This window comes from Danaus plexippus, chromosome 6, assembly GCF_018135715.1.
Source record: "Danaus plexippus chromosome 6, MEX_DaPlex, whole genome shotgun sequence".
NCBI lineage: Eukaryota > Metazoa > Arthropoda > Insecta > Lepidoptera > Nymphalidae > Danaus > Danaus plexippus.
Window position 1 is genome coordinate 8,246,392 of NC_083540.1, and position 22,154 is coordinate 8,268,545.

A 22,154-nucleotide genomic window follows, 5' to 3' on the forward strand; every position below is an offset into this window, starting at 1 on the left:
GTCACATAGTCCCAAAAAAGCTGGTGCAGAAGGCAAGGGGAAACCACTGCAACTATCTTCCCATGAAAGTCATCATGTATAGGGATCACTGATACTGATGACCACGATGAGCCCGCAAAGACTCTTGAAATGATGAAATAAAGAATATCTCAACCTATTTTAATACAACAAAACCTGTTATCACTTATATAAGATACAAAAATAGTTTTAATACATGACTAAGTTGTAAGAAAAAAAATGGAATAACATATATAATATTATATATTTTCCTCTTTCCATCTTTCAATCCATTCGACTATTGTATTGATGTTAGAGTGAAGCTGGTCCTCCGTGTTGTTTTGCAGTTCCTGAACTATTTCAGGTTTGTATGAAGATTGGGCCTCCTCCAACAGAGTCTCAAATATCTCGCATTGTATATTATCCTCTAGCTTTTTCCCTGTGTAACCTCTGAAAGTTTTTGTTATAAGTCAATTTAATATAATACAGAACGTCCAAATCAAATTCATTGCAATTATATACCTGGCAGATAATCTGTCATACAAGGAAGTATTATTTGTTCTTATGACAAACACACCATCAAACCACCGTTCGGGGAAGAAGTCGCAGCCGTGGTAGTCAACTATGTTACCCCCTTTTGCCACCATTCCCTCCATTATATCGAGCAGCTAATAATATTTTTGTTTTATATTAAAGAAACATTATTTAGAATTGTACATAATATAAATATGAAGATGTCAAATTATATCAATGGATATGCTCGAAAACTTATCAGTTTTGTATTTGACATTGAGTTCTAGGTATTTTTAAAGGAATACAACATTAAATAACTTTTATAATAAATAATGCAGCACATTACTTCAAGATTTATAGGGATCTGTGTCTAAATTGTACTGGAATCCATCTCAATTATAAATAATAATGTTAAGTTGTCATATCAAAATGTTATTTTCCTTACCTTATCTTCATTCAAAAAAGGACAATTATATTCAGGATCATATTCATCCAGACAGTTATACTCTTCTGCTAACTTTGACACTTCCCTCCAAGCAAATTTAGTTCTTTCTGACAGTAATCTACTGATTGTCGATTTTCCAACACCTGGTGTGCCTGAAAGTCAGTTCGCGTTTAACTGTATCACTTATGTTTTACATAAACATACAAATAACGTTTTTATTGCTTAATAATCATTGCCAATGAAATGACACTATGCCATTACTATATTTTTTTTATTATTAAATTAAATTAATATTTTAATTACCTCCTTGATGTTCAATTTGTAAAATTAATATAACCTATATTTTTCATCCATTAACATCGAAATGCTTATAAGCATTAATTTTTGCAATTGACTAGATTTAAGATTTTGGATTTTGATTGCAGTATTAAAATATTTTACAAGATATTTTTATATTTAATGTAAATTAGAATCAAAAATAAGTCGACACATATAAATAATTATGATTAAAGACTTTATATTTACAAAAATATACCTGTGATTAAAATATTAGGTAATATTCTTTTTGGTGTGTCCATTTTATCACGTCTTGCAATAATTTATTGATTTATGAAACACTAATAAAATGAAAGTAAATAGAGCTTTATAATAACAAAATATCCCATGCCGATATGTCAAATAGTGATTGACACAGCTTAAAATTTTTAGTTAATGGTTTTTTGTATAACCGATATTATATTAATGATATTGAAATAAATTAAACTATATTGTGTAGCGTAGTTTTCACTTCTTTTTCCACAAACCAAATATTTTGTTATATTATTTATATTTAAAAACTAAATAAAATATGCATTACATGATATAATTCTGACTAATGATACATTGCTTATAATTTTGTTTAAATTTTCTTATACAATCGACAGACAGAATAGTTTAGTCGACTAGTGAAAAATGGTACAAAATAGAGATATTACTCTTAAAATTATGTGCGATAGCTCATTAGATCCGGAATGATGCCCCGAAAAATATATCAAAAGCCTATATCAGCTTAAATCTACTTAAAAAATTGCAAAAGTTATAAGCAATTGAAGAAGGAAAAAAAAATGCCATTTCGTTTTTGGGAAATATTTCATAAACTATTAATATTTAAGAAATTTCAAAAATAGGATTCTGAAAGAGGAGGTAACAAAAATACTTGGATTTTTCAGATTTTTTAGTCAGCAATTGTTTAACTTGATGAAAAATTAATTTTAAGAAAAATTTCCAACGGGAATAAATTATTTATAGTATTCAGAACACACCATATTTTTTTCACTTTCACACAACCTAAAAATGTCGCGCGCAAACCTAGTTTCAGAGTTAAATTAAAATTATAAATAATGGAGATAGACTTCCGGGAGTCCAAAGTTTAATATTGGAAATTTCCTCCTCTTTCAGAAATTTTATTTAAAATTTGATAAATATTCATGGTTTATAAAATATTGGTAAAAAACGAAATGCCATATTTTTCTTCTTTTTTTTAATGACGAAGGTGGCAAACGAGCAGACGGCCTACCTGATAGAAGTAGTAACTGTCGCCCACGGACATCCGCAAAATAATTTTTCGGATGTGTTGCCACCCTTATTTGGGAATGAGGGAGAGGAAAGGTTGAGAAAAGAGAAAGGGTGGGAAAAAGGAAAGGGCAAGCGGCTTTCTCACTCATCAGACGAATCGCAGCCATTGAAGAGTGCCTCACGCCGATCTTCTATGAAGGGGTGGTACCTCCTCGGTCGAGCCAGCCCATGTTCGAGCTGTAGCACTTTGACCATTATTAATGCTCTACCATCTTAAAATATATGCTTCTTTAATTGATTATGACTTTGCAATTTTTAATGTGTTAACGCTTTTGCACATTTTTCTAGGTGTCATTCTGAATCCAATGAGATATCGCATATAATTTTAAGATAGGTATCTTTATTTTGTATCATTTTCAACTTGTCCAGTAGACTAGGAAATATTTTTAAGAATACGAATACAGCAAAATATTAAACAATAAAATATTATTGACAGCAGATTATATATCAAATATTTTGATTTTAAAAGTATGTTAATAATCCAAAGTAAAATGGACTTTATGTAAACAATATAGGTATCTGACTTTTCAAATACATTAGTTGGTAGGACATTAGACAACAATATGATAAAGTTTATTCTGTTTATATTCAAAAACAATAATTTTATGAAGGGTCACACTAACTCCGCTTGATTATTCAATAACATGAATTTTCCCATAATATATTAAATTATCGCTAAAATAAAACGTTTCTATTATAAATAAAATTGTTTTTTTTTAATTTGTGTCAAAATATTGTTTCTTAATGTCTAAAACAACTCCATATCTTACCGCTCTACCTTACCTTATCGATGTATGTAAAATAAAAACCGATAAAATGGGTCAGACCGGACTTCACTAGAATTTTTTAGGTTGTGTTTTTAATTTTAATAATAGAAAAATAAATCAATAAAAGCTCTTCTTAATGTAATCTTGAAATATGAAACTATTTAGATCTCGCGGAATTACCAAAACTCAAGTTGTACTTTGTTCAATACTAGGTGTGTTTGGCGGTGTGTATATTTGGAAGCCTTTAATAATTGAAAAATTGCCTCAAAAGAAGAAGGAAATTAATACAGACACAGCTACAATAACACCGGAATAAAATGGATGTAGTAAAGAGATATTTTAAAAACTCTAGTCCTTTGGTGAAAATGTTGATGGCTATATCCATAACCTCTGGTTTGATTGCTCTCAACAAGTTATATTATGCTCCTTACAAAAGAAGGTCGAGACTTTTACGAGCAGAAGAATGGGCCTCTCATATTATTGAGCGAGAAGAAGAAATAAATAACGAGTAAGGAATCTTCTTCGTCCTGATTTTAAGACATGTTGTAATATAGTCTATAGTTGTGTTAATGAATAAATATTAAAATAGAAATACATAATTTGATTTATCAATACAAACTCCTTAATTATATAATATTTTCTTCAAATAAAATCTCATTATATTACGCATTTATTGTATAAGAAAACAAATTTATACTACATATTTTTAAACCAGCCTTAAATATATGATTGCTAACATATTTTGCCTTATTGTATTAACTTTAATTTGTGAAGGAGATTTATTTTTGATATAATTTGTTTTATTAATGTTTATTGTTCAGTCTGTACCTAGAAATTGTATATTTGGAATTTAGATATTTTAGTGTTTGTAGTGAAATATTTTCAGCAATATGACTTATATAAGTGAATCACATCGAAATAAGATCTTTGTGTATGGATGTTTAAAATTAAAAAAATCCTGTGACTACATATTCATGAGACTAAAGGCAAGCATTTGGTTCATGGTCCGGAATAAGGGCATCTTATTATAACATTTGAAAGTCTACTACAAGATAAACACATTATTTCAAAGCAAAATCCTTTGTTCTTTTCAATAGTCGGATACACTTCATTTTTCTTCACTCTACCTTAACATTCTCTTTAACACTGTTAGTTTTATATTTGTTTCTTTTAAAGTTTGTCATTTAAAGTGGTATTTTTTTTATAATATACATATATATATATAACGAGAGGTATAATGGCAAAATATCTCTACAACCTACTAAGACTTAGGTCTGCCCAGAACCAATATCAATTCATTCTTGGAATGTACTTCGAAAGCAGCCCTACTAGGTTCTTTTAAAATTTGGTTAGGTACAGAGAGGAGCTTGGACGGTGCAAGTGAGCGTTTAACGCGCGTTGCATAGCCGATAGGAGCCCCTTAAACCTATCTCTGGGTCGCAAGTCCCACGCACTGTTGAAACTCCTCTGACTTCTCCCTGCAACGCGATGGACCCGGCACCCGCACGGTCAATTCATTGAATGCTAAAAGGTTTCGTCTCTATAAATGTTTATTAAAATCGCTATTGTACTAATACAAGTACCTCTATTCATGAGAGCTTAAAACAAAACTGTCGAAGTGCATCATAACATCCCTTCCAAATTTAAGTATATCCAGTGGATACTGAACTACCAGTGACCTGTTTTTCATTTATCATCGAATATTTACATATGCTCACAACCATACAGAATAAAAACGTAACTTTTATTTACGATACCATAGGGAAAGGACATTGATTTAAATACAAACGATTATAACATTGTAGTTCCACAATCCTTAAGTACTTTTTATGTGACTATTAATTTTCATAGATACACAATTACCTATTCATTGACGCCGAATCGTAGACAGAGTTTTTCAAGTAATTTTATAATTGAGATCTATACTTATGTAAATTTCATGTCTTAGGGTCTCTCATATTATAGTCTCATAAGTCGTCATTAGTTAGTACTAGACTATTTCCAGATTTAGGTATATTCGTCTTAATTTAAAATAGTAAAAAATAATTAATGTCAAGGATAATCAAGATTAATTTTTTTATCAAGTGTCAAAAACAAAATTAATTAATTTTAGAATTTATCAATGTTAGAATGAAATCTTATGGGAGTAAAAATAAAACGTAAGGATTACTGGAGGCTACCTTTATTCTATGAAATTTACATTTGAGTTGTAATTGTAACAAAATATTTCAGATATATGTATAACCTTATAAATTATAAAATAATGTTACAGTATAAGCCTTGTAAAAAATATAGAAAAGGAATGAGTTTGTAGCCCTTTTTTCCTTCGGAACACCTTGCGGTGAATGAAGTATCGCAGTTTAATGAAGAATTGAGCTGTTAACAGCGCTAGCTACTTTTTGCCCTTAGTGGCCTTCTCAGCAGCCTTGGTGACTTTGCCACCACCAGCCTCCTTGTGGGTAACAGACTTGATGACTCCGACGGCGACGGTCTGCCTCATGTCACGCACGGCGAAACGACCGAGGGGTGGGAATTCCTGGAAGGCCTCCACACACAGAGGCTTGGAGGGCACCAGGTTGACGATGGCGGCATCACCAGATTTGATGGATTTGGGATTCTCCTCAGTAGATTTACCGGAACGACGGTCAACCTTCTCTTTGATTTCGGCGAATTTGCAGGCAATGTGGGCTGTGTGGCAATCCAACACAGGCGTGTAACCGTTGGAGATTTGACCGGGGTGGTTGAGCACGATGACTTGTGCGGTGAAGTCGGCAGCTCCCTTGGGTGGGTTGTTCTTGGAGTCACCGGCGACGTATCCACGACGTAATTCCTTGACGGAAACGTTCTTTACGTTGAAACCTACGTTGTCTCCGGGCACAGCCTCCTGGAGAGCTTCGTGGTGCATCTCCACAGACTTAACTTCAGTGGTGATGTTAGCTGGAGCAAAGACGACGATGGTACCGGGCTTGAGGACACCAGTTTCGACTCTGCCTACGGGCACTGTACCAATACCACCGATTTTGTAGACGTCCTGAAGGGGAAGACGCAGGGCCTTGTCTGTGGGACGAGCTGGGGGCAGGATGGCGTCCAAGGCCTCGATGAGGCACTTGCCTTCAGCCTTACCCTCTTTACGCTCGATTTGCCATCCCTTGAACCATGGCATTTTGGTGGATTGCTCCAACATGTTGTCTCCGTGCCAGCCAGAAATGGGTACGAAAGCGACAGCAGCTGGGTTGTAACCGATCTTCTTGATGTAGGAGGACACTTCCTTCTTAATTTCCTCGAAACGGGATTCGCTGTATGGGGGCTCAGTGGAGTCCATTTTGTTGACACCCACAATCAGCTGCTTCACACCGAGGGTGAAAGCGAGGAGAGCGTGCTCACGGGTCTGGCCGTTCTTTGAGATACCGGCTTCGAACTCACCAGTACCGGCGGCGACGATCAATACGGCGCAATCAGCTTGGGAGGTTCCAGTGATCATGTTCTTGATGAAATCTCTGTGTCCAGGAGCATCGATGATGGTGACATAGAATTTAGCGGTTTCGAACTTCCATAGAGCGATATCAATTGTGATACCACGTTCACGCTCAGCCTTCAGTTTGTCCAATACCCAGGCATATTTGAAGGAACCCTTACCCATTTCCTGGGCTTCCTTCTCGAACTTTTCGATGGTACGTTTGTCGATACCACCGCATTTGTAGATCAAGTGACCTGTTGTTGTGGACTTGCCTGAGTCGACGTGTCCAATGACGACGATGTTAATGTGAATCTTTTCCTTGCCCATTTTTGGTTAGTCTGGAACAAAAATTAGAATAAATTAATTTTCCACTTGTAAATAATAACACTCAATGATCGCGACACTTTACAAGGTCGTAATTTCGCATGGATAAGCGACCGGCAATATGGCGGCCGCATGGCCGCCTCGCCCTATCTTGACGTTTAACAATGAACGTCGGCCATAATGGAATCAAATAGAGAAACAAATAATTGCTATAGAGAGAAACACAAAAAAAAACTGTTCAGTTAACGGTTATGAGAACATATGTTAAACGAAAGCGAACTATAAGGTAAATCAAAACCACGTGGTGACATGTGCCGGTAAGTAATGGTGTGACGCGTAAGCAAGTGCATTTTCAAAGAAAGAATAAAACTTAATATCACTATAACAAAAACAAGGGAATAAAAATTAATTCCATATTCGAAAACTCCAGTCAAAAGACCGAAGTTATTAAGTCTATAGGAAAACTTAAATATGTCACCATATTTAACAATTTTAATTTACATATAAATTTTACATATAAAGTAAAATTGAACTACATTCAACGCTACCCACTACTATTCAAGTTGATTTAAGATAAATAAAATCACTTAAGATTTATCACTTCACTTAATAATCCGGACACTCACCACGGATAGCGTGTATTATCCGAAAAAGACTCGAACAGAATGGACGAGAAATGGTTTTTCTTTCGCCTGGATAGAAATGGTCGTAGTCACTTCCGGCAAACAGTGTGGCTACTTAAAAAAATACATACTTCCCCATTTTGTTCATGTACCTTTATTTTCGAAACTTTAATAAGAAAGAAAAATATAATATGTTATTCAGATGTGAATTTAAAAGCTATAGTAAATTACATACACAAACCAAATTAAAGAATGTAACATATTTCTCTACTGGTCTGATGGAGTAAAAGATAATTTGAAACTCTTTCTTTAATACTTATTATTACATTTAATAAATTATTTTGCTATTATAAGTATTTAAAAAAGTATATATTAAAGCATTATTGTTCAATAATTAACCTTTAAGAAATAACTGTAAAAATTTGTTCAATAACTTTTTATATGTAATTGCATATGAAAGTCAGCTATTGACTTATAACACATCTTTAACTAATATATGTATATAATATGATATATTATACTCAATATACAACATAAATTTTACAAAAGGTGAGTTTCAATCCCCTAGGAATTTCTATTATTATTGTTAAATGGCTACACAGTCCTTCCATGACATCATATCCGAAATTCGTTCGGAAATACCTTAAAAATAATTCACTATATTCAATGATTGAGAGTGGACTTTTTTTTAGTATATAACCGTAGTTCGGTGTGGCCTTAATTTTATCCTTTTTTGTTTCATAATTTAAAATTATAAATTAAAATGTTACTATGCATGTTTTAATATATATTTGTGATAATTTTTTGTGTCGAATAATATTTAGGTTAATTAATTAATAGTGTCGAAAATTATTTAGGTTTCCAATATTTATTAGTATTATCAACGTGAACTTATGTATAGCAAGTGTGATCTAAATAATATTTAGTATTAATTTTTACAAATCCTTTATATCTTGGAAAAAAGTGTATTATATATTTTAATATGGCTAGGACTATAAAATAAACTAGCTTTAAACACTGTAGCAAGAGATAAAAGGTTTTGTTTTGTTTTTACTTTTTGATCTGATGATAAGGTTTAGAAATTTTATTTATTTTCCTATATCTGATAACTTTATTTCTAGGATCTTTTTCTATCTTAGAATTTATCTTTTTTGTACTAATAAAAAAAAAATATTTTGTTATAGTATATTCATGTGATCAATTTAAATTGTATTTAAATAACTATCATATATATTCGGTAAATTTTAATAAAATGTAATTTCTTGCTATTCTATGTATATTGTCCATGATTACTGTAAGCTCTACACTTTCTGTGTCAAAAGTCAAAATCACGAAGTTCAGAATGAAATATTAAAAAATATATATATATAATTATAATCAACCGTGTATTTGTAATTTTCCTTTTCCTTATACGATGTTAATTGGGAATGTAGTGGAAAATGTCATTTAGTTAAGTAATTTTTTTTCTAGTTGTTTTAATACTTATCAACCAACTCAGTATGTTTAAGAGTCGAGGTGATAGCAATATTGTTTATAAATGTACTGTGAGACTACTAGAAGATACTGAAATATTAGAATGCGAATTTCACGTAAGTTTTAATATGTTTTAATCTTATTCTGACGTGGGTTTAAATAAAACATGTTTATTACCTTTAAAGCTTACATACGTATGTAATATACTTTTTATTTTTGGTTTTATAGGGTTTATAAAACTATTACTTTTTCAATGTGATATCTAATAACATAACTATTTTTGATAACGAATATACTAATATAAATTTATGATATTTTCATCCTTTTACAGCCATCTTACAAGGGTAAATTCCTGTTAGAACATGTTTGCCAACAATTAAATCTGACTGAAACTGATTACTTCGGCCTCCGATATGTGGATGGAAATGGTCAAAGGGTTAGTTGGGAGATTAAAAAAAAAAATTACTTTATAAAGAGGAAGCAATGAACTTTCATTAATTAATTATTTTATATCAAAATAAAAATCAGAATCATAGAAATATTTACTAAGAGAAATTTATATATTAAGTTTAATTTCAAAATAAGTAAATTAGAAGAACTTTATTACAAGTGTCTAAATAAGTACAAATAATATTAATTTTTAATCAAAATCGTTTCAGCATTGGCTGCATTTAGCCAAAGTTATACTGAAGCAAGTAAAAGGTGAGTAGATATGATAAATAAAAATATTATACACAGAAAGTTCAAATACAGATGGATGGTTAGAGAATATTGTTAGTTCATATTTTTTTTTTAGTAATAACTTAAATAATAAATTTGTTCCGACCATTACAACTGGGTCTACGGATTAAACTTAGAAATTTCTGCCACATTATATAGCATGTGACAGAAAATGTAGTGTTTAGTTATACATACAGAAATATAGAAATTAAGAATTCTTATATTATTGTTACAATGAAATTATATTGCCTTCTTTTTTAAAATCACTGAATGCTCGTACTAAAGTATTTCAGCCACAAATAGAAGAAATTTTTGCCTATACAGCATGTTTTTTACAGATGCCTCACCCATATTATTTAGTTTTCGGGTAAAGTTTTACCCACCGAACCCTCTACTGCTGAAGGAGGATGTAACGAGATTTCAAATATATCTCCAGTTAAAACGTGACTTACTTCATGGCAGGTTATATTGTACGGCAAACGAAGCTGCTATGCTTGGAGCACTTATAATACAAAGTGAGTGACGTTTAAAGAACTTGATATTTTTTTTTATTCAGCTTATATTTTAGCATAAGGTTGAAATTATTATGCTAATAAAAATATTTATTCTATTTATTACCGGCAAGGTATTTTAATAGGATATAAATATATTTGTTGGAATATAGGTTATGTGCAAATACATAGACTATGTACTATGATATTTTTTGTTAGATAATAAATTATGAAAAACAAATTTATTTATACTAGTATATTTGTAAAGTCATATAGGATACATTGTGCTTATAATGGTGTCGGAAAAGATTATGCAACATAAGATTTCACAACTGGCTGACAATAAATTACCAAATATTATGAAATGGGCTTGTTATTAGATTTATAACTCTGTAGTTACTTCCAAATGAGTCATCGGGACATTCATAGCTTTGATATGTTATGATAAAATGGTTTGAAGGCCTCTTGACGATTTTAGTACTGAATTACGCTTTATATATTTAGCGTTTCGGTTGTTGCTTCTAAATTTTTATAATATCAAAAGACAGGTGATCTATATTAATTCTTATTAGCCGTTATTCTTATATTTTTTCGGATTTATCTATGCCTTTGTTTTATTGAAAAGTAAATATAATAATATGAAAATTATTATACATAAATCGGATTGTTTAATAATATTAACCTATTGTAGTCACTGAACTTCAAAGCGGCTAGACCGATTTGATTTTTTTTGCGTTCGTTTAGCACCCCAGATGGTTTTCATTCACAAATAAAACCGTCAGATGGCGCTGTAGTCGGTATATAGATTATTTAAATTGGAAAGGCTGCGACATACAGCTATATGTATTGTTTTAACACACTGTATACGGAGTCTCGAGCTGAAAGTAGTTAAACATAATTTACAAACAATCTTACAATCTATAAATATTTCCAACCTTTACTTTCGCCATTGTAAAGAAAGCCCACAGAATGCAACTATTTTTGGTTGGCTGCACACATTATTCTGCCCCTGAATTTTTATAATCTATGTGTTTTCTGTAATCTGTTTCAATAATTACATAACAAATATCTAGTTTTTTTAGGTTTGATTTTTAACCAATAATATATATGAATACATATTTTTATTGTTTAATTATGAATGACATAAATCTCTTAATTTTTATTTTTATTTTAAGTGTAATAAATAAAACTGTTTTATTTGTAGTCGAACTTGGCGACTATGATCCGAATATTCACGTTGGTAACTACGTCACGGAGATGAAGATACTGTTACGACAAACCGACGCTATTGAGGCCAGGATACAGGTACAGAGACACATAAAAATAATAATAGAAGTTTAAATATTAAGTTATATTAATTATCAATATTCGAATATCATCTGTCTGAAATTCCAATAAGTATTTTCTTATATGGCAATCTAAATTGTCAGACAATAATTTTTAACATACATGATAAATGAAGACAATAACTTGTTTAGATAAATATTGAATGTATAGCTAACTTAAAACAAGTCTCGAATTCATTGAAGCTCGAAGATTATTTTTTATAAAAAAATAAATAAATTAATTAATTATATATATATATATATATATAATTAATATATATATTTATAATATATATATTAATTATATGTATATATATATATATAATATATATATATATTTATAATAATAATTGAATTGATAATTAATTTAATCATATATTTTATCATGTCCCTTATTGCACACGTCATAAAGTTGATAATTGCATATAGGAGCTACATCGTGAGTCTATAGAGGGCGCTACTGGCGGCGGCGCGTGTACAGACGGCGGAGTCCGAGGTCTGTCCACACAGGAGGCCGAGCAGACCTTTCTACGTTTAGCGTGCACCTTCGACACGTACGGAGTAGACCCTCATCCTGTCAAGGTACTTGTTTACATACATAAAAGTTTAAGACTGTGTTTCTAACTACTGCTAATAAGATATATACGCGTTTTTTATTTATTGTAAACTACATACTCCCGAAGCTTCGGTTGCTTACGAGATGAAAACGTTTATACGTGATCAGTGAAATTAACCGAAACGGCAGGCTTACGTAGTTTAAAATAATAATCAGAAAATATTAGTTTTTTTTTTAAATAAAACTCGCAAAAGATCTCAATGTATTATATACGTAATCAAACAAGTTGCAATCAAGAAATATCTTGCAACTATTCTGTATACTAAATTGTTTTTGATATATGTATTTAGATTTCTAATTTGCAACTCCTCTCAACAAAACGTATATACAACCACTATCAGATAAAATATAATAAAATCCCTGTCCCTTTAAATTTTATTCAACCCTATATTTAAACCATTAGGACCATCGTGGTAACCAACTGTACTTGGGCATCAACCACACCGGGATCCTGACATTCCAGGGCAGTCGGAAGACACATCACTTCAAGTGGGCCGAAGTCCACAAGATAAACTTCGAGGGTAGAATGTTTATTGTGCACTTAAATTATCCCGAGGTAATATATATCATTTTTACCTACATAAAGTTATGTTGGACCTGTATGATTTGCTTTCATGTCCATATTCTGCTTACAATCTCTTTTATACAAAATCAGCCAACTAGCAATACCATTGCCACTACCTTTTTTTTTTTGGGGTTGCCATATCTACCTATCTTTTGTTTGACAATATAAATTATTTTTTATATTATGTCTATACTGTGAGTCATATTTTTTTTGCTTTACAGAAGAAGCACACAGTCGGTTTCAAATGTCCAAGCGGAGCCGCGTGCCGGCACGTGTGGTGCTGCGCCATAGAACAAATGCTGTTCTTCACGTATGGCTAATGATAGTTTATTTGAGATACCGTCATAGAAGATTTCCCCCTGAACAGTGTCCTTAGACTGTATTTACTATTACAGTAGATTTGATATTCAAAATAAGTAACAGGAAAGAAAGGTTCTCTAAATTATTAATTTCAATATCACATTATTCTATAAATGTGACTTTTGTTACTGTGTATTGTAATTTGTAAGAAATTTAAATGCAATGTACTCACCACCGCCCTGATTATTTAAAAATTTCATTTGCAGAAGCATTGCATGGATGGAAAAAAAAATATAAATTACAACAATTGAATTTAAAGTAAAAACACCTTGCAATAACTGATATCCATCTCTATCTCATCTGTAAAATATCTCATTGTTATGATTCATCATATGTCATCGTCATGACTCATCATAATGATATCATATTCCAGGCTGGCGTCATCTTCCGAGGCGTGTGTGTACTCCGGCGGCGGTCTGTTCTCGTGGGGAACTAAGTTCAAGTACGCGGGGAGAACTGAGAGGGAAATATTAGAGAGAGACGGACTTCTGGCTACCACTAGAGACGATCAGGTCCGCTCAAAGAAACTGTTATATGTTGCTTATATAATAATTAATAAAAAACAACTATATTACTATTTTTATTATTTATTTGTATTTATATTAATTTAACTTTTAATTTTATTTCATATTCATTTCAATTATGATTTACAAGAGACTATTAAATTCATCATCATACAATATTATTTGTTAAAAATAATTATTGGTTCACCTAAATACAATATTTATATTATGATTCTATTAAGTTTCGTAAATAATATTCCAGGAGGAAGGTTCCAGTGTGGGCGGGAAGAGAAAAGCATCGAGTGTTCCAGCGACCCCGTCCACACCGATGACCGGAGACTTTGGTAAGGATGAAGTGATGAAGAAAAAATATACTTTATATAAGTCTCATTCAGTTTGAAATATTCTATATATTATTTTAAAGATAGATTATGTTCCAAATTACTATATAATAACTCTTATAACAGATGATTGGTGTTGAATTCATATAATTGCCTTAATTGTAATTACTTATAACTCGTATATAGGTTTAAAAGTCTGATACAATACAAAATTTACAATTCTATTTATGTCCCTGATGTTAAAGTGACGTTCAAACAAATTTAATATCAAAAGAATGTAAAGGATAAGAAAAATTTTAATTATATTGACAGAAGTAGGTTCAAATCAACAAGCAAGTTTCAGAATACTATGTTCCAGTCACTTTGACAAATACTATTCTGCTCTGATTATATATTTTCTATATTATACATTTTTACTTTCCCTATACATATATACATATGTATATTTAATTGTACTCCTTACTCCAGGTTACTCAAGCCTGCCCAGGTCGACTCACAGTGCTCCCTTAGAAGAAAGTGCAGTGGACGGTGACCTCTGTGTCGGAGGCTGTTTGTTGGGAGGACCCGCTGTGGACATAGCGCTGACCTGCTGCGATCACCTCAGACACAGCGATGATAAACCACGTGAGGCCATTGAATTGCGTACAGTATTGTGAATGACTTAGCTTAATGTACATATTTAAAGATATGATGAAATCTGCATATAGTACTGTGACTGTGTGCTCTTTGTTATAACAGAAGTATTTTCATTTTAGTTAAGGGACTGTGCACAGGTACGCCAGTCCTGTAGTACGTTATATGTGCCAAGACATTATGTGGACAAAATTATTTGCACATTTATACAAGTCAAAAATTAATCTAGCAGTCTCCGACATGGGATCTGATAGAATGCTTTGTGGAAAGCTAACAAATAGTGTTATGTAATAATAATATTTCGTGTGTTATTTCCAGCGTGTCCCGAATACAGCCCGCGCGATCCGTTCGAACACTCGTCGAGTGAGTCAGCGGCGACGACCCACGTGACCTACGTGTCGCAGACCTCTCACGCGGCGGAGGAGTGGCGCCCGCCGGCCCTGCAGCCTCCTCCGCGGCCCTTCAACCTCCTGAGGGCGTTCGTACCTTCCTTCCTATTCGTGTGCCTCTCGCTTTCCCTCGCCATCCTCCTGCTCTTCGAGACCGACTGGCCCCTACTCCGGCCTCTCAAACGCAAACCCGAACTGGTTTCGCTTAGACACCACTACTACGCTCCCCTAAAGGAGTATCTCAAGAAGAAAATCGTCGAGTTATTCTGATGCGCCCTCTGTTGACTGAGTTTTGTATACCGGTGGAGTCAATTCTGAAGTGTCAAAAAAATATTTTCGACACCTTTTACGGAATCCCGATGTTTTTGCATTTAATATAGTATTTATCGATTATACATTATTATATTATAACGTTACGCATGTAACAGTCCGCGTTACGCTTGTATGTTTCCGTCGTGAGAACCTCTGTCGCGCGCACTTCTTGTGATAGTTTGAAACTTCCTCATGACGAATTCTCGACACGTATTAATTGTTATTTATATGCGTAGTGTATGTCGTGAAGAGATATTAAAATCTATTATATTTAAGTTGAAAATTTATAAGCTAACGTGCACTTAGCTTGACGCACACTAAATGTGAACGGTAGTTGTGATAGTTAATGTTTGTCCTCACGGGAAATCGTACAAATAGCGCAAGGCTTTCTAGAATAGTCCTTTATAATATTGTACGGGCATTACATGGAATCTCGTATAATCTATATAGATCTTTATACATAATGTTCTTTATAACATTCCATTTTAAAACGGCACTGATTTATATTTTTCACTCGCATCATTATTATTAGAAAATTAATTTTTAAGCAATGTATTTTTTTTTTCGAATTTTTAATACATTATGTACTTATGAATGAATCTCGAAAGTTCCTTACAATTTTTTTTTTGTGAAGTACTCAGCAAAAACATTTTAAGTAATCTCACATTTGTAGGTTATATTATGTGATTGTATTTACAAATAATTTGTACCTGATGGTATTGGAATTAGTTGTATGCCTTATTAGTGTTACTAATACTAGACTTAAAACGCTTCCTCCCCTAGTCACCTATAGTTTTTCGGTTAATTTATTCTTTAAATATAATAAAATCTATTTAATTATAACTAAGCTTATTTATGCACAAGATTATTTTATTTTTTTTACACCTTCACAATTAACATTATTTGATAGTCTTTATTTTTATAATTTTGTATTTATTATCTGTGGTATTAATTTTTCTCGTTACAAATTTATTTACATATGTAACAATAAATGTACATTCTTAGGTCGAGTCTACACTATAAAGCGGATCTTAATTTATTCTTCTCATAAAATATGAATAGTTCTATATATGATGAATATGAACAAAAATATTAGATTTGGTTTTTGTCCATCAAGAGAACTGTTGTATAGTGTATTCAGAGCCTATTGTCAAATGAGATTTTAAAAGGATTATACATCTGTATTGTATCAGAGCCGAACTTTTACATAAATCTGATGTAAATCTTCGCAATATTTAAAATATATGCTTACATTTGTTTTGTACTTATTAGGAAATGTTATTTTTATACTTTAACGCGCCTTTTGCAAGAGCTATATAGCATTAAGGAAGTTTTATTACGTAGTTTAGTTTTTAGCTGGAAGATTTGGGGATGTATTATTTTTTTGTAAGGACTGACTGCGACGCGGATGCCAAATTGTGACGGACTTTTGTCTGGTCATCATCCCTGCAAACGGTCAGATGTTTGCCATTCCACAGCCGGCGTATCTAGACACGACCATCCGTTGTATTACCTGAATTTAGCACAAAACGTAATTAATAAACGTTCCGATACGACAAATTACTTTCATTGAATGAAACTATCAGTTCAGATTCGTTTTCTTTTATTATTTCAAAGTAATTCAAAAATAAGCAACAAACAAATAACAACGTAAAACATTTTATACTGTATAGACATTCGATTAAACACTGTTATGGATGTCAATTAATTTTAATTCATGTAAATATATATATTTTTTAAACACACGTCGGCTCGGGATTCGTTACATGTTCAGATAATCCAAAATGGCACGTGTTGATGTGCAATTCAATGTGTTTGATTAACAAGCGCGACGCTTGAAATTAATGTCACTTAGATCATATTTTGAGCATAAAAATATAATTGCGCTTCGCAAGATATCCGTTTATAAATTTTATATTGAAAATAATTAAGATTTGCGTTTAACTTAATATTAATAATAGTTTGAGCGACGAAATAATAAAACCATTATAGATGACGGTACAGCGGAATAGACGCAGTGGACCTACACATTCAGCTTCATCCTAAGGATTACACATAGAATCATCTTGAGCTATAAACAATATTCATAAAAAAAAATTCCTTAAACACCCATATAATATGTAGTTTCTTATAGTAAAGTTATATAATAAAATAGCGTTTAAAGAAATTATCAAATACATTAGTGCGTCGTCGCATCTCCGATGGGCGACATTCTCAACATTCCGAGTGACGTCACTTCTTGTCGGAATGTAAAAGAAGTTACACGCCATCCCTAGTCCATTATAATGACTCGCACGGAAGCCTCGCGGGCCTCGGGTCGCAGCGCTAGCTTCTAAATTCGGTTACACAGTATAACATTATAAAATACGGCTACGATTACTAATATTATTGTCCATGAGAATGCGTGTTTGCGTGAATGGGAGAGGGTGTTGCGAGGTGGCCTCGAGTTCAGTCTACGATGGAAATCTGAGCGTAGCCGACGAGTCCCTTCTCGTCCGGCGGAGGGGCGTCTGGTGCGGTCGACGTGGACTCGAGACGGAAGGTCAGCGAGCGTGGAGGGGGAGTGTCTCCGGGGAACAACGTGGCGTCCACCAGCCGCTGTAGCTGAGAGGCTATAGCGTTAGCGTCTGCCGCCGCCACGAGCCCAGCACCCACCAGCTCGGTGGCGATGCCGTCCGCCGAGTCCTTGCCCGCCGCGAATTCGAAGCGTATATCGTTGAGCTCGTTCCTCGCGTTCCGCATCCGCAGCACGAGGTTCAGCTGCGGCGCCTCGTCCACGTCCAGGGAGCCGATGGTGAATCCTGCGCGGTCGGTTTCGGGTTCGCTGTCCGAGGAGTCAGCTCGCAACAGCTGGTTCATGGGCCGGTCGCGGCGCTCGTCCTCCTCCTCGCCGTCTTCCTCGTCACTCTCCCACACCCACTCGCCGGTTTCCATCCGATGCAGGCGGCCGGACGCTCCCGGCTGCCGCCGACTCGCCTTGTGGACGCGGGTTTCCATACTGGGCCCTATCGACACGAGAGTCTGCACTAGATACTTCCTGTCCTTGGCTTTCTTGAAGAACGAGTGCTTCAGCAGCTCGGTGGCGGACGGCCTCTTTGTCGGGTCCTTCTGGAGGCATTCCGATATCATCTTCCTGAAGGTCTTGCCGTAAGCCTTGTACTGGTCTTTGTCTTCGGCGCCGGTGTCGATGGTCGGCGGATCGTTCTGTAGAGTTAGCATGAGCACCTTCATAGGAGGATATTTGTGGTACGGCGCGGTGCCCGTCGCCATCTCGATGGCGGTGATGCCGAAAGACCAGATGTCAGCCTTGAAGTCGTATCCGTGGTTTTGCTCCATGACCTCGGGGGCCATCCAGCAGGGTGTTCCTACGAACGTGTGGCGGACCTTCTGTCGCGACAGATCTCGCCCAGTCGCGAGCCAGGCTGACACACCGAAGTCTGCGATCTGAACGATCCCGTCGTCCCCTAGAAGAATGTTACCCGCCTTGATGTCTCTGTGGATTTGACCGTTCTGATGAAAATACTCCAAACCCCTGAGAACCTCTTTCAAGACGGTGGCGATTGTAGCTTCGTCGAAAACCCCATGTTTGCAGTTCGAGACCCTCATTTTATGTTTGATTATATCCAGCAAACTGCCGCCTTCGAGGAGTCTTAAGACTAGCCAGAGCTCTTCTTTGACTACGAAACTAGTATAGTACGTCACCACGTTCTCGTGATTACAGCTCGACATAGCTTGTATCTCCTTAAGGAGCTCGTCCATGGAGGTGTTCCATTTCTCCAGGTTGATACGTTTTATGGCGCACTTTTCGCCTCGCGGACGGCAGAAGGCGGCGTGGACGACAGCCGTGGCGCCCACACCGATGACTTCAAGAAGTTCATAGTCGTCTTGACTGTTAGGCCACATGTGACCCGAACTCATGGTTGCAGTTTAGTTTTACTGACACTTATGAAAATTATATAGTTCTGTGATATAAAAGCTTTGTACAATGGTAGGGCTGATCTAAGGCGATGTGATGCTCTAAACTTTCATATGTATTGAGGCATTCAAGGGCTTGACTTGATCACCCATATTGATATGATTGCTCGGTTTGTAATTCTGTGTCACCACAAAGGTTCCTCGCTTGCTGGTTTCGAATCGATGCAATGTTTGATTGGTATCTCTAAGTTCTTCAAGGGTCTTTGCTTCCTCTATAACTGTCTCTATGTTAAGATCTACATTTGATGGATATAGATAGTCACCTTAAAGGAAAGTTTCTTTATATTTTACTTGAATTGTTACCAATATATACTTAAACATACCTGATATTAATTACCTGGCAAAAGGTGTGCAATTCCATCAGCTGCTTGAATGGCAGTGGGGAAGATAAGGTCATTACCCTCGCAACTCTTTTCTTTTGCAAAATCTTTTAACTTATCAATGTCTTTGAAATATGAAAAACGGTTTAATTCATAGGCTTGAGGGGGGTAAAGTATCAATTGCCTGTTCTTGTTACGTTCTAGTGTGTCGAGAGGAGTGGACCACTGAAATTATGAAAATAATACGAATTACATACATTATTTGTTAATAAGACGAGCAATAATAAAGAAAATATATATATATATGACTAATATAAAAAAGCTACATACCTCAACCTTGACTACTTCCGAATTGGCTTTAATATCTGAAGGTTTATTTTCTAAAGCAGCTAAAAAGAATGCTGTATCAAATCTTCTTGGCAAATGTGTCGGAGACAACCAATTACTCCAATAATGCAACCCAAATATATCAGGGTAGCAGTTGTGCTCTTTACAAAGCACCAAGAAATCCAAGGGGTCTTTGTTTAACTAAAAAAATTTTGAGTAAATCTACAAATGATGATGAATAGTACTGTCTTTTGTTAGAAAATTCATTGGATAAAATGTTTCACTTTCCGATAAGTTTTCTGAATCGCTTCTCAATAAACAATAAGGCTCGCTGATAAAAAGTTTATTAAAGTTATATATGAAGCAGTGTTAAAGTTACAACATGAATTAATCTACACCATTTATTCATCGTCACAAATCAAAACAACATATGAGACAGTAAATAATAATGTAACATTTAAAATGTATTAATAAAGATATCAAAAGGTTCAATTACCCGTGCCTGCCAATATTTAACATCAACACCACATACAAACTGAGACCATGAATCACTTTTGTTGTTTTTGTGCCGGGAACTGCAAATAAGCAGGCCAAGCTCCTCAAATGTCTCTCTAATTGCGGTTATTCTTAAAGCAATATGTCTGCCAACAACATTAAAACTTTGATATATAAAAAAAATACAAGGTCAAGGCTAAACTGCATATAGGCACTTGAAAGAATCAAATTGATATGCCTCAGTAGACTCAATGTTTTTAGAATCGTGACAACACAATAGAATTATAACAGGTCATTTAATACTTTTTCAATTCAACTACTTACAATGTACTATGTATAATGGACAGATATATTGAACCTGTTAACAGCATAATATTTTGTATATAACTGTGTTGTATATCTAAGATATTTTTTTGAAAAAGTAATAATGGATATGAAAGTGAAACTTTGAGCATGCACAAATTGTAATTAAAATGCAATTTATCACCTTTTGACGGGGTTATTCGCTAGAATGGGGGTTACTGGGGCACTAGCTTTGTGTAAAGTCTCGAAATCTCTGTGATTATAACCGAAAGAGCTGAGGAGGTGAAGCCAATGATCACTCGCGTCCGCCTCCTCACATACACCGCCCGGAAACACTACACTGTTCGAGAAAGAAGCGCTATGCGTCCGAGTCTGCAACAAGATATCGTAGTTACAATCCCCTGCGTTTCCACTCGACGAAACATCCACATTCCTTTTAGCGATCACTATCAATGAAGCGGAATCACGCCAACATTTCCCGATTGCTCTTTTCATGATGCCGTTCTCACTGTATATAACATTAAATTGGGTAATATTGTAGTAGCCAAGTAGGGGTTATGCTACAAGGCCGAAACTTACGTTTTCCTCTCTACATTTGTTTTACGAAATCTTAATTGTCTTATCTAATGAGATATATGTATTATATGATAAGTTTGTTTTTACATTCGCTTACTTTTGATTTATATGAATCTATAGACAATACAAAAATAGCTTTAGAATTGACAGTAACTCATCAAGACTTCAAATTTCTATAATTCACTGCGACATTTGGTATAAATTATAATAAGTAATGAATAGTCTGAAAAGTAAATTAAATTAGGTAAAGATTTAAATTTTAGAAATTATTCTCGTATTTACTTAACAACATATTTTAGAAATCAAAAAGTACCGAATAGTTTTATTCCGTGTGAATACTATTTTATTCTCATTTTGGTAATGGCAACTTTTTTTAGGCTAGTTGTACATAAGATATAGTCTATGAATGGCTTTAGCTACTTAGTGGTTTACATAATATTGAAAAATATTTTATATTATAAAAGTAGGTTCATTATTAATTATACTTATATTGATATCATAAATTAAACTTTACATCATGCTATACATTTTATACTATTTTTTTAAGTGTGTGGACTGACTTTATATGTATTAAATACAAACGTTTTATACAAAGTTAAATTTTCATTTTTTTTTTGTATTAATTTAGGAAGAGAAGGCATTTACTTCAATCGAGTATAATAGACGTCTGCTTAACAACAAGACTATTTT

General features: G+C 33.9%; 5 protein-coding genes across 5 annotated transcripts; 1 reads left to right on the plus strand and 4 right to left on the minus strand.

Moving 5' to 3' along the window:
- Positions 1-243: 243 nt before the first annotated feature.
- LOC116778966 (adenylate kinase isoenzyme 6 homolog) lies at positions 244-1,633 on the minus strand. The gene is made up of 4 exons (XM_032673078.2): positions 1,491-1,633; positions 956-1,107; positions 520-665; positions 244-447 (listed from the first exon to the last, which is right to left on the minus strand). The coding sequence occupies exons 1-4, from the start codon at positions 1,531-1,533 to the stop codon at positions 258-260; spliced, it is 531 nt and encodes a 176-aa protein (XP_032528969.2). The 5' UTR covers positions 1,534-1,633; the 3' UTR covers positions 244-257.
- A 3,869-nt stretch (positions 1,634-5,502) lies between these two features.
- Positions 5,503-7,862, minus strand: LOC116778186 (elongation factor 1-alpha). The gene is made up of 2 exons (XM_032672127.2): positions 7,744-7,862; positions 5,503-7,131 (listed from the first exon to the last, which is right to left on the minus strand). Exon 2 carries the CDS (start codon positions 7,118-7,120, stop codon positions 5,729-5,731), a length of 1,392 nt encoding a protein of 463 aa, XP_032528018.1. The 5' UTR covers positions 7,121-7,131; positions 7,744-7,862; the 3' UTR covers positions 5,503-5,728.
- Positions 7,863-9,064: 1,202 nt separating this feature from the next.
- On the plus strand, positions 9,065-17,028 carry LOC116778752 (FERM domain-containing protein 5). The gene is made up of 13 exons (XM_061529504.1): positions 9,065-9,131; positions 9,211-9,329; positions 9,545-9,649; positions 9,873-9,915; positions 10,272-10,448; positions 11,629-11,729; positions 12,179-12,331; positions 12,769-12,921; positions 13,152-13,240; positions 13,664-13,802; positions 14,056-14,137; positions 14,603-14,758; positions 15,086-17,028. Exons 2-13 carry the CDS (start codon positions 9,240-9,242, stop codon positions 15,424-15,426), a joined length of 1,629 nt encoding a protein of 542 aa, XP_061385488.1. The 5' UTR covers positions 9,065-9,131; positions 9,211-9,239; the 3' UTR covers positions 15,427-17,028.
- Positions 17,029-17,054: 26 nt separating this feature from the next.
- On the minus strand, positions 17,055-19,386 carry LOC116778115 (STE20/SPS1-related proline-alanine-rich protein kinase). Its single transcript, XM_032672000.2, has one exon. The coding sequence runs from the start codon at positions 19,384-19,386 to the stop codon at positions 17,917-17,919; it is 1,470 nt and encodes a 489-aa protein (XP_032527891.1). The 3' UTR covers positions 17,055-17,916.
- A 99-nt stretch (positions 19,387-19,485) lies between these two features.
- Positions 19,486-21,611, minus strand: LOC116778124 (acyl-coenzyme A diphosphatase NUDT19-like). Its single transcript, XM_032672013.2, has 6 exons — positions 21,468-21,611; positions 21,073-21,396; positions 20,587-20,731; positions 20,094-20,291; positions 19,781-19,988; positions 19,486-19,706 (listed from the first exon to the last, which is right to left on the minus strand). The coding sequence occupies exons 2-6, from the start codon at positions 21,381-21,383 to the stop codon at positions 19,486-19,488; spliced, it is 1,083 nt and encodes a 360-aa protein (XP_032527904.2). The 5' UTR covers positions 21,384-21,396; positions 21,468-21,611.
- Positions 21,612-22,154: the final 543 nt, after the last annotated feature.

What these genes read in the sequence shown, in the direction of transcription:
- LOC116778124 (XM_032672013.2), bottom strand. Translation starts at nt 21,383, where the DNA reads ATGAAAAGAGCAATCGGGAAATGTTGGCGTGATTCCGCTTCATTGATA. An exon ending in GCGAATAACCCCGTCAAAAG is followed by an intron (nt 20,732 to 21,072) that starts GTGATAAATTGC and finishes TGTTGTTGGCAG; the next exon opens with ACATATTGCTTTAAGAATAA. An exon ending in TTAAATATTGGCAGGCACGG is followed by an intron (nt 20,292 to 20,586) that starts GTAATTGAACCT and finishes AAATTTTTTTAG; the next exon opens with TTAAACAAAGACCCCTTGGA.
- LOC116778966 (XM_032673078.2), bottom strand. Translation starts at nt 1,533, where the DNA reads ATGGACACACCAAAAAGAATATTACCTAATATTTTAATCACAG. An exon ending in CTTTTTTGAATGAAGATAAG is followed by an intron (nt 666 to 955) that starts GTAAGGAAAATA and finishes AAATATTATTAG; the next exon opens with CTGCTCGATATAATGGAGGG. An exon ending in TATGACAGATTATCTGCCAG is followed by an intron (nt 448 to 519) that starts GTATATAATTGC and finishes AAAAACTTTCAG; the next exon opens with AGGTTACACAGGGAAAAAGC.
- LOC116778752 (XM_061529504.1), top strand. Translation starts at nt 9,240, where the DNA reads ATGTTTAAGAGTCGAGGTGATAGCAATATTGTTTATAAATGTACTGTG. An exon ending in CTATTGAGGCCAGGATACAG is followed by an intron (nt 11,730 to 12,178) that starts GTACAGAGACAC and finishes AATTGCATATAG; the next exon opens with GAGCTACATCGTGAGTCTAT. An exon ending in CTACCACTAGAGACGATCAG is followed by an intron (nt 13,803 to 14,055) that starts GTCCGCTCAAAG and finishes ATAATATTCCAG; the next exon opens with GAGGAAGGTTCCAGTGTGGG.
- LOC116778115 (XM_032672000.2), bottom strand. Translation starts at nt 19,386, where the DNA reads ATGAGTTCGGGTCACATGTGGCCTAACAGTCAAGACGACTATGAACTT.
- LOC116778186 (XM_032672127.2), bottom strand. Translation starts at nt 7,120, where the DNA reads ATGGGCAAGGAAAAGATTCACATTAACATCGTCGTCATTGGACACGTC.